Source organism: Aquarana catesbeiana, linkage group LG02 (genome assembly GCF_042186555.1).
Source record: "Aquarana catesbeiana isolate 2022-GZ linkage group LG02, ASM4218655v1, whole genome shotgun sequence".
In the NCBI taxonomy this organism is placed as follows: Eukaryota; Metazoa; Chordata; class Amphibia; order Anura; family Ranidae; genus Aquarana; species Aquarana catesbeiana.
In genome coordinates, this window is record NC_133325.1 from 453,821,967 (window position 1) to 453,840,704 (window position 18,738).

At 40.4% G+C, this 18,738-nt stretch overlaps 1 protein-coding gene across 1 annotated transcript in view; it reads left to right on the forward strand.

Annotated features, from left to right (window-relative positions):
- Positions 1 to 10,686, forward strand: part of LOC141128354 (protein argonaute-3) — a 259,236-nt gene extending 248,550 nt beyond the window's left edge. The window contains exons 18-19 of the mRNA XM_073615598.1: positions 1,299 to 1,498; positions 6,737 to 10,686. Of these exons, the coding sequence (XP_073471699.1) occupies positions 1,299 to 1,498; positions 6,737 to 6,845 (309 nt within the window). The 3' untranslated portion in view covers positions 6,846 to 10,686. The remainder of the gene's footprint in view (positions 1 to 1,298; positions 1,499 to 6,736) is intronic.
- The last annotated feature ends 8,052 nt before the right edge of the window (positions 10,687 to 18,738 follow it).

The following is an 18,738-nucleotide window of genomic DNA, read 5'->3' on the forward strand; positions in this document are numbered from 1 at the left end:
GTCAATCTTGTTAAAGAATTTAACTCTAAAGACGATATTCTTAGTTGCAGTTACGACTGCGAGAAGAATTGGAGAACTTCATGCTCTTTCAGTTAAAGAGCCCTTTATGTCAATTTACCCAGACAGGATTGTGCTTAGAACAGATCCTGCGTTTTTTACCAAAAGTGGCATCAGTCCATAATAGGTCGCAGGAAATCATCCTGCCAACTTTTTGTTCAGATCCTTCAGGAAGTAAGGAAGAATTATTTCATAAGTTAGATGTAAGAAGAGCTTTATTACATTACTTAGAGAAAACAAGGGACTTCAGGTCTTCGGACTCTTTATTTGTTCTGTTTTCCGGCAACAGAAAAGGAAGGAAAGCTTCAAAGGGATCAATTGCCAGATGGTTAAGAATGGCTATTTCAGAAGCTTATGTCCAGTCGGGGTTGTCTCCTCCTCAGGGAGTACGAGCACATTCTACCAGAGCTCTAGCCACTACATGGGCAGAAAAAGCTGGTGCCACCCCAGACCAAATTTGTAAGGCGGCTACGTGGTCAAGTTATCTTACGTTTGTCCGTCACTACAGATTAGATCTTCTGTCAGCCGGTGATCGGGCATTTGGCAGAAAGGTCCTGCAGGCTGTTGTCCCTCCCTAGTTGGTAAGTCTCGATTATCCTCTCATGTGCTGTCCTGAAAGACGATAAGGGAAAATTCAAGTTAGACTTACCGGTAACTTGTTTTCCAAGAGTCTTTCAGGACAGCAAACTACCCGCCCTTCATGTTTATATATACATATTTATACGTATATGGAAGTGTGTGTGTGTGTGTGTGTGTGTGTGTGTATATATATATATGCTGTGAATTAACCGTATTATGCTTATGTGTTCCAGCTTGGGCCGGAGGTACTCTACTACAACTCTCTGTGGAGAGGAGCCTCCTTTTAAAATGTGGTGGAGTTTGTGTTTCCTGTTTCCTAGTGGGTGGAGCCTCTCTCTCATGTGCTGTCCTGAAAGACTCTTGGGAAACAAGTTACCGGTAAGTCTAACTTGAATTTTCTTTTATAAGGCAAATTAGAGTGGAAAATGTAGCATTTTTGTTTTGAAATGTTTTAAAATATGGCCAGTTTTAAAAGGACTCCGGGTTCAATTTCCCCGTCTAAGTGTACAGATGAAAATTTAACGTGGAGTCCTTTTATATTGCAGTTTCGTAAATCCTTATTGCAATGAATTGTATACAATCCTGTCATATTTAGGATTTTTTTTTTTTTCTTTTAATCTGTGTGTAGTAAATATCATTTATGGAGTGATGTTCTCTCTTAGGGTACTAGCAGGCCTTCTCACTATCACGTCTTGTGGGATGACAACTGTTTCACTGCTGATGAACTCCAGCTGCTGACCTACCAGCTGTGCCACACATACGTGCGATGCACTCGATCGGTCTCCATCCCTGCTCCTGCGTATTATGCCCATCTTGTGGCATTCAGAGCTAGGTACCATCTTGTGGACAAAGAGCATGATAGGTGCGTTGCCTGTTTTATTCTTATTTGTTGTTCTTTTTTATACTTTACTTCCCATCTATTTACTTTTGAGAATAAATGGAAATTAAAGGCATACTTCCCTATTTCTGACAAACTAGAAAGATGGGCACTGTAATCTTTTCATAGAATATTATTTCATCTTTCCATTTTGCTTATACTTACTATGATGCACTGTGCTCCATTAGAAGTGTTCTTCACAAGGATGCATGACTGATGCACACTTAGGCCTGTATGTGCCTCAGCCTGTATAATAGCAGTGTATACAGCAGCATTTTACAAAGCATTTGTAGCTTTCAAACCGCTTCAAGCAGCTTTGTTTAAGGCGCAGGGGTCTCAAACTCGCGGCCCTCCAGCTGTTGCGAAACTACAAGTCCCATAAGGCATTGCAAGGCTGACAGTTACAAGCATGACTCCCACAGGCAGAGGCATGATGGGACTTGTAGTTTCACAACAGCTGGAGGGCCACCAGTTTGAGATCTCTACTTTAAAGCATCCTTTAACTTCAGCTTAAGGAGTTTAAACACATTTATTGATTTTTGAAGACTTCAACAAAGCTACATGAAGCTGACTGAAAGCTTTGCAAATGGGATGGTTGCCCTGCTCTGTTACAAGCTGAAGCCCATATGTACAGTACAAGGCCTTATTGCTATTATCAGAAGAGCAAATGTATTAGATTTTCCTAGAAGAGTAGTTCTTTTGTAAAGTATAAAGTTTAAGTAAAGTTTAACTAGCACTCCAAGGGTTTGTTTTTTTTTTTTTTTATCTGGTGGTAAAATTCCACGATTGAGCCACGTTTTTACCAGCCCTCAACCCCTCCCCCCATTTGCTGCAGAGTCAGCTGGCCACGGGCACATGCTGCAGCCACAAAGTACTTATACTCCCTGTCGCACTTGGCCTCGCAACCTATTCAAATGAATAGGGCGGTGCTGGAACCATTCACAACATACTCGGATGCGGTGCAGTTATCTGGTTTTTAGAGGGTTAAAACGAGGTGAGGAGGCGAGACAACCTTCCCACCTGTCAGTTGCTCTCGGAAGAGCGACCTGAATGCTCAGTTTTTAGAAAGCAAAACGGGTTTAAACCGTCCCTAAGCGGCTTGTGAGGAGGCAGCATATTGCCTCCTCACCACCTACTTTAACACCCTGATCCCTGCACTAATGCAACACAACTGCAGCAGCACATGCTGATTACTTGCAACAGCAGCAGAAACGCATGCATACTTGCAGGGCTAGACTGGGAATAAAAACCAGCCCTGGAAAAAATGTCATACCAGCCCATAGCATTATTATAGCAGCCCAACATCATAACGTCATTACTTCCTTGTTCATGAAAGGGAAAACCATGCATTTTAAAGCACATTCGAAGAATATATATATATATATATATATATATATATATATATATATTTATATTATACACATATACATAGAAGGCAGATATTAAAGCACATAGGGCTTTATAAACAGTGGGGACGGAAAGTATTCAGACCCCTTAAATTTTTCACTCTTTGTTATATTGCAGCCATTTGCTAAAATCATTTAAGTTCATATTTTTCCTCATTAATATACACACAGCACCCCATATTAACAGAAAAACACAGAATTGTTGACATTTTTTCAGATTTATTAAAATGAAAAACTGAAATATCACATGGTCCTAAGTATTCAGACCCTTTGCTGTGACACTCATATATTTAACTCAGGTGCTGTCGATTTTTTCTGATCATTCTTGAGATGGTTCTATATCTTCATTTGAGTCCAGCTGTGTTTTTTTATACTGATTGGACTTGATTAGGAAAACCACACACTTGTCTATATAAGACCTTACAGCTCACAGTGCAAGTCAGCAAATGAGAATCATGAGGTCAAAGGAACTTCCGGAAGAGCTCAGAGACAGAATTGTGGCAAGGCACAGATCTGGCCAAGGTTACAAAAAAATTTCTGCTGCACTTAAGGTTCCTAAGAGCACAGTGGCCTCCATAATCCTTAAATGGAAGACGTTTGGGACGACAGAACCCTTCCTAGAGCTGGCCGTCCGGCCAAACTGAGCTATCGGGGGAGAAGAGCCTTGGTGAGAGAGGTAAAGAAGAACCCAAAGATCACTGTGGCTGAGCTCCAGAGATGCAGTCGGGGCTTTATGGCAGAGTGGCCCGATGGAAGCCTCTCCTCAGTGCAAGACACATGATTGCCTGCATGGAGTTTGCTAAAAAAAACACCTGAAGGACAAGATGGTGAGAAATAAGATTATTTGGTCTGATGAGACCAAGATAGAACTTTTTGGCCTTAAGGCTGGATTCACACCTATGCATTTTTAGTGCTTTTTGCATTTTGCAGATTTGCACTACAGAACGTGTTCCATAGGAAACCATGGTAAATGGACTGTAGTGCAAATCTGAAAAATGCAAAAAGCACTAAAAATGCATAGGTGTGAATCCAGCCTAATTCTAAGTGGTATGTGTGGAGAAAACCAGTCACTGCTCATCACCTGTCCAATACAGTCCCAACAGTGAAGCATGGTGGTGGCAGCATCATGCTGTGGGGGTGTTTTTTAGCTGCAGGGACAGGACGACTGGTTGCAATCGAGGGAAAGATGAATGCGGCCAAGTACAGGGATATCCTGGATGAAAACCTTCTCCAGAGTGCTCAGGACCTCAGACTGGGCCGAAGGTTTATCTTCCAACAAGACAATGACCCTAAGCGCACAGCTAAAATGACGAAGGAGTGGCTTCACAACAACTCCATGACTGTTCTTGAATGGCCCAGCCAGAGCCCTGACTTAAACCCAATTAAGCATCTCTAGAGAGACCTAAAAATGGCTGTCAACCAACGTTTACCATCCAACCTGACAGAACTGGAGAGGATCTGCAAGAAGGAATGGCAGAGGATCCCCAAATCCAGGTGTGAAAAACTTGTTGCATCTTTCCCAAAAAGACTCATGGCTGTATTAGGTCAAAAGGGTGCTTCTACTAAATACTGAGCAAAGGGTCTGAATACTTGGGACCATGTGATATTTCAGTTTTTCTTTTTTAATCTGCAAAAATGTCAACAATTCTGTGTTTTTCTGTCAATATGGGGTGCTGTGTGTACATTAATGAGGAAGAAAATGAACTTAAATGATTTTAGCAAATGGCTATATATAACAGAGTGAAAAATTTAAAGGGGTCTGAATACTTTCCGTCCCCACTGTGTGTGTGCGTGTGTGTGTATATGTATGTGTGCGTGTGTGTGTATATGTATGTGTGTGTGTGTGTATATGTATATGTGTGTGTGTGATATATATAAAATTCCAGTTAAAAGTGGTAAAATTGATCCATCATCAAGGGGCAGCTCAGGAACGTGGGGGGGGGGGGACTATGGCAGGGCTGTCACTGACCTCCTCTCAGGTGCAGACGGCTCCAGGTTGGTGGCTCTGGTTTTATTCTATAGTCTCCTCTCCACAGTCCACACACACTGACTTCTCCCATGACCCCCATCCTGGTGGCGCTCCCGCTCTTAACTCCACTCCAGACTCCCCCTCAGAGACTGCAGACATGATATAAGACAAGAGATGGTCAGAGGTTGAGGACATGATACAAGTGATGTTTAGAGACTGAGAACAGAATACAAGAGAAGGCTAGAGACTGAGGACAGGATACAAGAGATGACTAGAGACTGAGAACATAATACAAGAGATGGTCAGAGGCTGCGGACATGATACAAGAGATGGTCAGAGGCTGCGGACATGATACAAGAGATGGTCAGAGGCTGCAGGCATGATACAGTAGATGTCAGAGGCAGCAGACGTGATACAGGAGGTGTCAGAGGCTGCGGGCATGGTACAGGAGATGGTTAGAGACTGAGGACATGATACAAGAGATCAATGCAACCTCATCAGTGCCCATCAAATGCAGCCTCACTGTGCCCATCAGTGCAGCCTCACTGTGCCCATCAGTGCAGCCTCACTGTGCCCATGAATGCAGCCTCACTGTGCCCACCAATCCAGCCTCACTGTGCCCATCAATGTAGCTTCATGGTGCCCATCAATGCAGCCTCGCTGTGCGCACCAGTGCAGCCTCGCTGTGCGCACCAGTGCAGCCTCGCTGTGCCTACCAATGCAGCTTCACTTCATTGCAGCCTCATTGTGCCCATCAATGCAGTCTCACTGTGCCACCAATGCAGCCTCGCTGTGCCCCCACCAATTGCAGCCCCTGTGTGCCCACCAATTGCAGCCTCACCATTTTCTAGATAACACACAGCGCTCCCCTCCCTCCGATGCTTGTATGTCACGGACCTGGGTCTGTGTGTAAGGTCCTGCCCCCCTAGCTAGACCAGCTCGTGTGATAGGCAGGACACTGATTCAATCAGTGTTCCATCTAGAAGACTATCACACAAGCCGGTCTAGGGGGGCGGGACTTTGCACACACAGACCCAGCTCCCTGACATATGAGCGCCGGAGGACAGAGGGAGGAGAGCGCAGCAGTCACCGCTCAAAGCGGCCTACTGGGAAATTTCCCGGTAGGCCAGTCCGGCCCTGCATATTTGCAGAGTGGCCCACATTATTTTTCAAAAACTGCACCAACACACCAAAATGTGTATAATAATAGTTGGATTGTTTTGCTTATGTAAGGAACTACTAAGTGCTGCCACTTCCTCCTAGGAATGCTTGCGTGATTGAGTTTTCTCTTTCTGGTTGATACTGTGCTGCAAGATGGTTTTAAGGACAGCCTAGCATTTTTACTGATTACGATATTTGACCATGTTGAGTGGCTGTGTTAAATCATGGGCAGTCATTGGGTTAATATGATACATTTTGTAACCTCTAAACCAGGGATATGCAATTAGCGCACCTCCAGCTGTTGCAGAACTACAAGTCCCATGAGGCATAGCAAGACTCTGACAGCCACAAGCATGACACCCAGAGGCATAATGGGACTTTTAGTTTTGCAACAGCTGGAGGTCCACTAATTGCATATCCCTGCTCTAAACCATCCTTTACCTTCTATGAATATTTTATTTTTTTGTTACAGTAATTTATATAGCGTTGTCAATGTATGCAGTGCTTTACATATATACAATATATTGTACATTCACATCAGTCCCTGCCTTTAAGGAGCTTACAATCTAAGGTCCCTAACTTACATTTATACACACCTGGGCCAATTTAAACAGGATCCAATGTTTTTTTGTTTTTATTATGATCTGCAGTGCAGTAGCTCTCTGAACATATTCTTATATTTTTCAGTGCTGAAGGAAGCCACGTATCTGGTCAAAGCAATGGTCGGGACCCACAAGCCCTTGCTAAGGCGGTGCAAATTCACCAGGATACCTTACGTACCATGTACTTCGCATGAGAACGACTGTAGTCCCCAAACATGCACAGGTTTGACTTACTGCAAGGAACCTGAAGGATCTCATGTGGGTTTTCAGGGCCCAGCAGGGTGGTTCCCTTTCACAGACATCTCCTGACCTCCCGTTTCTCCCCAGCATTCTCTTCTGGCTTGCACTGAAGCCCAGGCGCAATGATTGAGGGGCGGGCTAGTCCTGGGAATAGAAGATCATTGAGGAACACAGCACTATTATGCAATATGAAACCAGCCAACTGCTAGATTGTTGTAATGGAGCCTCCACTTGGATGCACTGCTTATGTTTTGTGTTACTTTTACTTTCCAATATTTAATCCTTTTATGCCTTTACCTCAAATTGCTCTGCAGCATTGGCTGTCTTTGCAAAAAAAAAAACAAGGAAAAAAAAAAAATCATAAAAAGACAAAAGCAAATTATAGGGATGTGTGAGAGTATGTCTGAATATCTGTACACGCAGGGGATTTGTATGGGCAACAAAGGAATAATACTGTGTATTTGAGATACAGCAGTATGGCCTAACCTGCTGTATTTCTTTTGATTGCTTTTAATATAGTACTTATCTTGTAGCAGAAAGTGATTTATGAAAAGACTAATATCTGTTCTAAGTAACCTCTGTGCCCCTTTTGGTGGTATTGGGGTGATTTTTAACACTCCAGCTATACAGGGGTAACAGCCTCTCGTGTGTTCAGGTATTTAGTATCTGTATACACAAATGTATGTGTACCTATACACTATGTGTCTGTAAGTGCAAGTGGACATTAGAGCTGAAATATAAGGATGTTGTGCAAAAAATATGGGGTTTAGATTTGTAGCACAGCTCTATTTTTTTCCTTTTCCTTTTTCAAATTAGGTTTTTATTATTTTTAATATGTGCACATCTCTCAGTACTCCCTGCTCATTTTCCCCTCTCCACCAATTAACACGATCCAAGTTTGGTACTGAGAATTTTGTGTGCCTAGTAAGGCCTTGCCGCTGCCAGAGTAATCTGAACTTGTGAGGATGGTTGTAATCTGTAACATCTGAGGCTACCTCTGCCTTACTCCTAGAATCATTGCAAGCTCTGGGCATGCGCAATGAAGTTGCTGTGATGTGCTCTGCCCAGGCCCCACTTCTGGGAGTTGGGAAGTAACCACTTCCATTGCTGGATGTGAGTTTTGACAGTACCAGATAACTGTCTTGACCATTCCATTTTATGTAAGTTACTGGGCATTTATTACCTGTATGGTGGCAGGTCTCTAACTGGCTTTAGGATAGCCAAAGCTAGCACATGTTTCTCTATAGTGTTTAGTCTAGAGACTAATAAAACTACTCCAAATGCCTCTATTTAATAACATTTTGCAAAGAGCACTGATGTTTAATTTACCCCTAGCAACCATACTTTGGCTGTTTAGTGTAGTGAAAGCAAGGTAAATTGTGCTAACTGGTTGCTTTGGCCTTCTGTAGTGTTTTTTTTTTTCTCTTAAAACAGTACACCTAAAGCAATTTGAAATTTGGGCAGATGCTGGCAAGGTTAATTACCCACTAGCTTTGTTTACCTATTGTGAACTCTGGTTGTGAGATGGTCCATTATTCCCTGGTGCAACCACATGTCTTGTCCATTGCAAGGGTGTTTCACTCATCCTGTTAGGGTTTTATTTGATATGCTGTATTACGAGGAAGCAGGAGGGGTAGTGAAATTCCATAGATGAGAGAGCCAGGTATTTTGGATTAGAAGTCTCACTATTGGGGTATTAAGTGATAACCAGGCAGTGAGTGATTCAGCTCACCAGTGTCCACATCTTGTTTTGGGTAGACTAATTCTCTAAATTTAAGTGCACTTTTGCACTACCTAGCATCTCTTATCCACCCACATTCATCCTTTCCTATCTAGTCATCAAAATCATACCTCAGATGTTGACAAACTGTTCAGCCCACTCAAAGGGACACATTCTACATATAGCCTGTTGTCTTTGGTTCTGCAAGTGTTCAAATTGCAGAGTGTACTACAACAGTAGTTTTTTTTTACATTTTTTAATGGCTAGCTAGATTATGGAGGGGTAGGGATGTTGGGTAGTGCAAAAAAAGGCACACTTGCAATTTAAATGGAGGCTTTACTCTTTTTATATGCATTGTTTTGCTTTCCTTCATGGTCGCAAGAAACAGCTCAAATATCCCTGGCCACTCCTGCATCCCAATCTTTGTTACTGATTATAGTACCAAAACAGTCTGATCAAATCTTTGAATCACATTAGTTTGTATGCTGCAAGTTTCCCCACCTTTGCACTCCGGGGAGAGCTAGATGATTTTGCACCCTACTGAATCAAGTAGGAATCTGCTACAGTAAGGTGGGGAAATTAACATTTTTGATCTATGTAATATACTCATTTTCATGAAAGTTTTGCTTTTCTAGTACTTTATTTTTTTTTATATTTATTAGTCATGACACTAATTTAATTGTTTCAGAACATATTCTGTGCAACTTTTTTTTAATCTTAAAAAAAATACTGTGTGTGTCTGTGTAACTGACAGATCTATGTTTTATTTTGCTCTCTTTTTAGTGCAATAAGCATAAATGAATTTAAACCCGTTAATGCCAAAGATGCCTGCAGAGCATTGCTGGCCCCTCTGGCTAGTTTGGGTTTAACCATATGTAAAAGCCTTAATTATGAAAGAAAGGTGTCAAAATAAGGAACTTTAGAACACTGAAACTTTCTTTAAAGGTGTCGTGTCTACCCAGAAATATTGTGGGAGGATTGTGTTCCCATAAGTGAAATTGTGCAATGATTGGTACTTAATGCTTTATACACCTAACGCAAAGTTTTTATATTTTATTTGGACCAATAGGCTTTCCTTACTGCATTGTGTGCTAAAGTGTTCTAATTTGTGAAGGGCATTGTTTGTTACATCTGGAATGGAACCTGTAGGTTTATTTAATCACATGGTGCAAACAAGATAAATTGAGATTCACATCATTCATTCGGTATGATTTGTTGTGCCCATTAGCCTACAGCTTTTGCAGCGCCTAAAGACTGTAAGGCTTACTACCTTAATTATTGTCCAACAGGGAATATTTTCATGAAACTTTTTTGCAAATTGATCAACGGCCTCATATTTACTAATCTTATATTGTTTAAATTTCCACTGTTGGAATAGGATAACTAGACCCTGACATGGCCACATTTGCCTCTCCTTACTCACCTCAATCAAATCTAAACTTGTTTTTCTGTGCTCTGTTTCAATTATTTCATTTTCACCATGTCGCTTATTTAAACCTTCTGGTGATAATTCAATTATTTGTTTTTTTCTGATCTGACCTGACTAGTACTGCAAAACTGTTCCTTCTATTGAAGTCATAATATTTAAGAATACCCTAGGTTGTAAAAAAAAAGTGGCTTTGTATGTTCATCCAACTCTGCTGTGTATTATTCCGAAATGCAAAAAGTAATTGAGATTTTGTAGGTTTTGTTAAATGGGCATGGTGTAGTTGGCTTGCATATCTGCTTTTAATGACATGTCTGCATTGGATATACAAGTTGGTGTTATAGGCTACATTTGCAGGTGCAGTAGGTTCCTAAAGAGGTAATGTTTTCAGACAATATTTTGTTCAAACTTATTTTTCCTTTTGATTAAATTAATGGATTTAAAGTAAAAAAAAATAAAAAAAAAAAAAAAAAAAAAAAACAAGCAATAGATATTTTCTTATTTATAAATTTTCTGTGCTATATTACGACCAAATAAAAAATATTTTTTTTGGTAATTTATTAAATGGTAACATTTAGTATGTCCATAGTTGAAGTATTTTTTTTTTTGTGTGTCCAACGCGACCGTTCCATAAAGAATTTATATGGCCCGTTTGTGTTTGACCTTTTTTCTCTCGTATGCCCTCTCCTTAAATAAGAGCAGCACATGGACTTTTGAAAATTAATTGTTTGCTACCTTTTGGAATTGTGGGTGGGCATAAGTAATGTTTCCTGCCTCAAAGGAGAAACCCAGTCTCGAGTTTTGAGCTGACTTTTGTATGTAAACACAAGTGATATCTATGAAATCCTTTAAACACCTGTACTGGAATCCTAAAGCTCTTTTTGCTTGTGCCTGATAGAACTTAAGAATGATGGATACACAGAAATGCATGCCACATGGAGATAATGGAAATTGGTTATAATTCCCACACTTGCCATCTCTCCCACTCAAACTTGTTTTCTGATGTTTTTCTTTAATCTAAGGCCCCTTTCACATGATTGGACTGATCGAGTCCCCCTGTCTGTTTTTCAGGCGGACCCAATCGGGCCACCCATTGTCCTCTATGTGAAGGCGTATGTCAGCAGACATCCGATCTGACAAAATCTGCTGAAAACCGATGCATGGCGATACTTTCGCCATCCGTCCAGTAGGTCGGATAGGATGTAAATGGACAGGCTGTCCGTTTTCTTCCGATCTTCCCATAGAGGAGAGCAGGACTCTGACAGGGTCCATCTCTGAACAGTGAGCAGAGACGGATGTCTCATCGGAGTGGAGCGATCCCCGCTGAGCAACCAGAGTCTGTCAAAACGGATCCGCCCTGTGTGAAAGGGGCCTGAGGGTAAACCTATTGAAACATATACCAGTTATAAATATCTGTAGGGAGTTTCAGTGGTTGGTCATCATGTTGTGGCTAAGCTTTACATTTTGGAAATGAGCCTTTGCCATCCGAACCTCCTATAGATATACAGTATGTTGCTGATGTATGGTTCTGTCTACTGGCAGCCACTCATTACTACAGTTTGCAGATTTTGGTAGTTTTACCCTTCCAACAGGAAAACACATTTCTTTAAAGTAATTTTTTTTTTTTTTTTTTGGAATATGATTTCAATAAGGGGTATTTAATTCATATTCTAAAGTTATTGAATATGCAGATTTTGTTTTATGTGTAATTATTGAAACGTAGGTTTCAATATATTTCCCATTTGTTCATTTTATTAGTATATATTCCAATATATAAATGTAGTAACAGTTATGAAGCTGGAAAAAAAAAATCAGCAATGTGGATTGTACTGTTTTTCTATCATGAACAAACAAGTATGTCAGTCAGTGACATCTGTGGGTCAAATGGTGGCATTGCAGATGTATTGGTGTTTCATCTATGCCATATTATGAAATCTCATGTTTTTCTTTTAGTCAACTGGACATGCTTTACATGTCCTTGTTTGAGCATTCATTTTGTTTTATTTGTGTATCGACATTTTGCACCAGTTTCTTTATCTTTGGAAAAAAACATTCAATGCGGTTACCGCAATAAACACAATGTAAAACAAGTAACCTCAAAGCCTTAAGTTTGTTTTTATAAAATAAACTATGGACTCTTTTTGAAGGGTCTGTTCTACAAACCGTGTCTGATGTATCTGGGGTGGACACACGTTGCTTCCTTAATTATTGCCTTCATTCAGTTACCTTCAGATTCATATTTAAGTTTCTTTGAATCATGTGATTTTCCACAGACCTTTCCGGAGGATGCAAGCCAATCATCGTCAAGAGATATGTAAGCTGCTGTTGCTGATCTGCTTCTAAAATTAGTTAGTGTGGCTGTCCTGATGATCCTGTGGTTTTAATATTTTGAGATGTGGACCCAAAATAAATATACAGATCAGAATCAAAAAGTTAAATTATCACGTGCTTGTACCAGGTAATTGACTCAAAATACATTCAGTTGGCATGAGAGCGAGGAAGCCACCATTTTCAGAAGGAGTTCAGCAGTGGAAGCCTATATATTTTGTATGTGAAATTTCCTTTTACAGAGCAGTTTCTCACAAATTTGATGAATCTGTTTCTGACAGTGTTACACAGTCTAGTGGATCTAATGGCCCAGTAGTACAAGTTCTTTGTCAAGGTTAAAACATGGATTCTGAACAGAAGTTTAAACCAGGTGGAGAATCAATCCTGGTTTAACCTCACATAAGTCAGAGAAATCAACACAAGTTGGGGTTGTTGTGTTAGGGCGATATACATGTGTTCTGTCATTGCATGTTTCTCATATTTATTGGAACCCTACATTGCATTCCCCAAAGCTTTACTCATTGCCCTTTAGCCTGATCTTGCTCCGCTTTATGGCAAGGAAGGTAGTCATGCATCTCCTGCAGCCATCTCACTTTGATTAATTTGCAGAATCCAGCAGGATAATCATGAGCACATAGCTTTGTCGTAAGGCCGAGCAGTTTGTTATAGGGGGCTGAACATGGTATTGGAGGGAGAAAAAAGTTAGCCATTCATGCTGGGTCCCATTTTAGGATTCATTGTTTTTAAATGGACTGCACCTTATAAGACCTCTAAGGCTCATCTTTCATATTTTGGGGTCTCATATTTAGCCAGGGGTTCACTCAGTTAAACTATGGCATAATAGTGCAATCAAATTTGACAGCTGTGCTGAGGAAATTCATCTACATGTAATTCAGTACTGAAAAATATGTTTTTCTCAAAGCAGAACTACAAACAAAATTTTGGTTAGGAAGATTCACCCTCTCTAATTGTCCTGATCACCAGTGTCTAAAGGCATTAACGGGAGAAATCCCAAATTTTGAGTTGCCTCCGTAATGGGAATTTTCCTCACACCTGCCTGTTGAATCTGCAAGACAGGAAAATCTATGTAATAAAACAGACTGCCAAAAAAACCTAACAGCAATTTTAAACCCTCCCCCACTCTATTCAAAATTTAAAAAAACGTTATGGCTTTACATATAATTTAAGGCCTTGTTCACACACCGCTGTACTTAAGTGTTTGCCCATTTGAGGCCCATGCTTGCCTGCACAGGTACTCTGTGCATTCTCATGCAGGCAGTCACATTTATGTCAATTGGGTAGTACGGATATAGCCACTGTTCCCAATTTGACGTCTGTGCAAATGTGGGCTCACGTATGATAACTGTCAGTATTCGGGGTCCTGCACCCAACAGCTGTGTCCAGGCAGCCACTGCATCCAAATTGACATGAATGGGACTGCCTACACAGAGATTCATGTATCACCTGTGCATCCCCATGCGTGTAAACAAAGCCCTTAAATGGGCGTACGCTTAAGTACGCCCATTTGAACAAAGCCTACGTTTCCATGAGAAAAGTTGCGCAAGTCTGTTTCCCTGCACCACACTACATTTTTTTATTATCAGGTGTGGGTGGTTCTTGTGACTTAGATTGTCGGTTTTTGAAAAACTGCTAATATCACAAAAAGTGAGCATATTCAATGCAGGTACATTGGATATGGGCACTGTAACACAATTCCCAACCAATTATAGCTGGCCCAAAAATCACGCCTGAGAAATAAGCACATACAGAGTAAACTCTATTGCTTAATAATCAATAAAAAGTATGTTTAGTTTACTGCATGAAGTTTGGCCCCATTAGAGGTAAGCTTTTAACAAGAAACAAGGTATGTAGATGTTGTACCAAATTTCTTTTTATATACAATAGTATGGTGCTGTTTTAAACATTGTAACTAACTGTAGAAGAAAAAAAAACCTGCCATTTGTTTTGTTTTTTTAGTTTTTAGGCATAGTGTGCTACAGTTGAGTTGACAATTGGGCTATAGCAGCAGTGACATCTGCTGCCTTTTATAACTGAGTTAAGAGTGACTGAGCATCAGTGCTGCTGTAGAATAAGACAGCTGTGCCTGCCTTTTGGCAAATATCATTTAATGTTGGGCTGTGAACAGAGTTCAAGCAAAAAAAAAAAAAAGCGATCATGTCCAGTGAAATCATGTTTTGAGTATCAGAATGTAGTAATCTAGTACATGAGAACGTACTTATATTCTTACTATTTTCCTGGTTTTGCAGAGCAGGAAATAGGAGATGTTTACAAAATGTGAAAAAAAGTATTTAATGAGAGTTGTTCAGACCACATACATGTTGAAATGCATGCATTTGGTATGAATGTATACTTGCACAGGAGCAGATTAACCTCTGAAGAACTATAAACATAAGAGGAGCAGTTAACTGTTGCTAGGAGATCTTTGGCTGAGGCCCCGAAAGATTTAGGAAAATAGTAGGTAAACACCTCATTGGTTTTTGGTAGACAATTTCTCTAGTGCAGGGGTTCTCAACCTGTGGCCCTCAACTTCAAACCAGGGAAGCGCATGCCCGGGGTCACCACCATATTGATCATAATCTGGGCTTGCTGACTTGCCATCCCAGAGCAATCAGAGTGCAGTGCGCCGGCAGCGTAGTAAACAGGAACCACATAAGCCAATGCTCCCTCTGTAGCACTGGCTCCTGTCCCAGGTGGAGTGATACCAAGTGAACTCTGCCTCTATTGTTTTCTAGCAGCTGTGAGAACGATGCCAGAAGCAGCTGCAAGAGGAAAAAAAAGGTCACAACATAAACATACACTGGGCATAGAAGATTTTGCAATTGGCATATTGGCTCCTATAAAAGGGTTAACAACTATTAGGCTGCCTTCACACTGATCCACAGGTGCAGCGCAGTGAGTTACCTGCACTGAGCCATAGACTTCCATTATATCCTGCTGGTTTGGTGCCCTTTCAGAAAGCTCACCACACCCACAAAATAGAATAGTGGGTAAATGGGGATTGGTCCCACAGAAAATGATCTTGATTGTTTAAAATCTTCTATGCTATTTAAAATAAAAAATTTGAAATTTAGAACCATTTCATTTTATTATGGCCTGCGACCGGTTACCAAATCACTTAAGTTGAGCACCCCTGCTCTAGTGTAACAAGAAGAGTTTTTTCCATTGATGCAGGGAGCTTTTCATGTGATCAGTTTCCGGGCAAGAATGGTACATGTGTTTTTCAAAATGTTCTTTTAAATTAAGTAGGAAATACATTTTCTGTATTGCTTCAAAAGTATGTTATTTTGTTTAAGGAAAGGCACAATGTTGTGTATTTCCCAGTTTCTGAATGTCTTAAACTTTATTGGAAGCTTGGGAGTTTACAAGTTTTTGTAGGTTGAAGAAAAGAATGCGTTAAGTGAAAGACTGGGCATTTGAACTTATAGTCAGGACACTAGAGGGGTTGTGTCAGGTAGAATATGCAGTTTTAACATCTTTTGTCTGGCAATTTCCTTAAGAATGTTTCCATTCTATAAACTGCATTATTCTAGCATGCACCTATAGAGAACGAGACAAGTGTTTCCTGCATACTTATGCTGTTGGCTGGTCTGTCATGGCTCTATAAGGACTCGGAACCTTTCAGGGCTGAATTGCACTAAGATGTCATGATGCTGTATGTATATTTGCTGGTGTGTTAGCAGTCCATCCATAATTAATTGACCACCTCCCGTTAACACGTGACACAATACACAAAGAGCGCAAATTATGAATGGGCCCTCACAGATTCATTGTCTTTAACCAGAGCTGTAATGGATTCTGGCTAAGTGCTGCAAAGGTTTTGTAGTTCTACATGAAGCTGATTTTTTTAAACGCTACTAAGAAAACCACATAGCTCTAACCAGAATGTTAATCCTTTGAACCTGAGGATTTCATATTTTACTTGTAGAACCCCCTTAAAAACGTCTAAGCACAAAGTGTCTTCTGTTGATGACTTTACAGTTTTATTGTTTAATAATCCTTAGGTTCAAGGGAATGGAAACAATTCAAGCAATGGGGATATCTGTAAAGGATATTGGTGGAGAGTGGCCTAGAAATTGAAATGATCACTAATATGTATTGTAAGAGAAATTAGATGTGATGTTATCTGGGGCAAATGCAGAAGTAAAACAAAGAAGACTTTGTGAGTAAATAGTCTATTACCTTGGACTAGTTCAGATTTTGATCACAACCAACGCCAGGGCTTACCCTAAGGAAAGGGCAATGGGAGACCAATTTGATAACCTGGAGGAGAGAAACAAGATAGTCAGACTGTTATGAACAATTGCTAGTATTTGGGCAGTGCCTCCTATTTTCCTTAGAAGTAAGCCAGGGTCAAATAGGTTGTGTTTTGAAGTGATAGTGGAACCAACTATTGGAGCGGTTTCCAAAAAAGGTAGACTAGCCATTGAACTAGTCACCTGTTTTGCCTGAAGCCTATCTTTCCCCATTGTTGATTTACCTTTTGTCTGTAGATGGAGGCAGCCATCTTGGCAGAGCAGGTCTTTGTTTCCTCATGTCAAAGCCTGCAGCAAGAACAGTGAGCGGCACAGTAGAAAAAGTGTCAACTCTAAAGCCGGCCATACATGGATGGAAATTCAGCCGGTTAAGCAGCGACTGGCCGAATTTTGATCCATGTATGGGGCAGGGTTGTCTACGGGCTGCTTTACTCCAAATATCCAGGAAATAGCAGTCTAAGACAACAGTGCCTTATGGCTCACACTACAGATACATACAGACTGTAGGTACATTCACAAACCAGGAAATGCACTGCTATTTGTCAGTAGGAATTCCAAGAAAAAGTAGATTTTTTTTTTTTCAGGAAATTGCTTAGGCACAAGTATTGTTTTTTTAGATGTTTCCTATCACATAGCAAATCTTCACTGCATGAGTTTAGGTTTACTTCAGGCACAGCTAAGATTTTTTTTTTTTTTTTTTTGTCTTTGACTTGTTTTTGCCCTAAAAGAGATTCTAGCTATATTGCACACCAGGTGTAAACAAATTGTTATGGAATTCATAATAATCATAAAAAGGGACCTGCTCCCCTGTGAAGAAATAAACAATATGTAGCTGCCTTCCCTATAGTGACATACTATTATAACATTAAAGTGTTACTAAACCCACAACAGTAAAATCAGTCTGTATATGCAGTAAAGAATGCTTGTTATACTCACTGTGGAACCTAAGGGGTTAATCCTCTGCATTGTGTGTATAAAGGCTGTGTGCTCCTTTCTCCTCTGATCCTCCTCTTCTTTAACTGACTCCAACCCATCTCTTGATAGAACAGAGCATTAGGAGTCAGGCTGCACTTGCTCAGTTTGGTGTGTATTGCTAGAGAGTTGTTTTTTTTTTTTTCTTGTCAGAGTGCATGTGATCAGTACAGGAGTCCAGACAGAGGATCAGGGGAGAATGAAAATTCCTCCTACAAGCTTAAGCAGACAGTAATACAAGTCACAAGACTCCTATATACTGCTGATGAGAAAAGCTATTTAAAAGTTTATATTTACTAAAATGCATTTCTGTGTACTGTGAGAGGCTAGATCTAGTGAATGCAGGTTCTGGGTTTAGTAACACTTTTTAAACCCAAAAAAGGAAACGGCGCTACTACAACCTTAATACCATACATTTAAAATCAACTAAAAAAAAACCCAAAAAGTCCATAAAGAAACATGGTATATCCCACACTATAAGATGTGATCATATTAAATTCTGATGAGTCATCTTCCAGTAAAGCTCCAAAAGCCACCTCCACTGTGACGTGCACGCTCACGGTCACTCCAGTGACCTCTAAATGAGGTTTGGGATATTTGGTGATCCATCCAAATCGATCACCATCAGAGCTTCCAGTGTTGTCCTATATCTGTCATTCTCCCTCCAAAGGATATCACCACAATAAACCGAAGAAAATACTATAGTACTATATGTAGCAATTTTATTGCACCAGATTGAGAAAACAAAGAATATTGCTCTTACACGTAACTGTGCCCTGATTCAGCACTAATGTATACAGCCTTAATGGTCTAAATACCACCGCTTCTCCTTCCCAGAATTGGTGTGCATTTCACCACCAGGAAGTTTGGGTGGAAGTGACATCAGAGGTAAGCTGTAAGTGACGATGCCCATGAGGCTTCCCCTTTTGGTACTTTACTGGAAGATCACTCATCAGAATTTGAAAAGCTCACATCTTATGGTGTAGGATATACCACATTTCTTTATAGACTTTATGGATTTTTTACGTTTATTTTAATGTATGGTATTAAGGTTGTAGTAGAGCTGGTTCCTTTTTTGTGTTTATTATGGAATTCAGGAGACAGCCTGGTCAGTCCAGGAGCCAGGA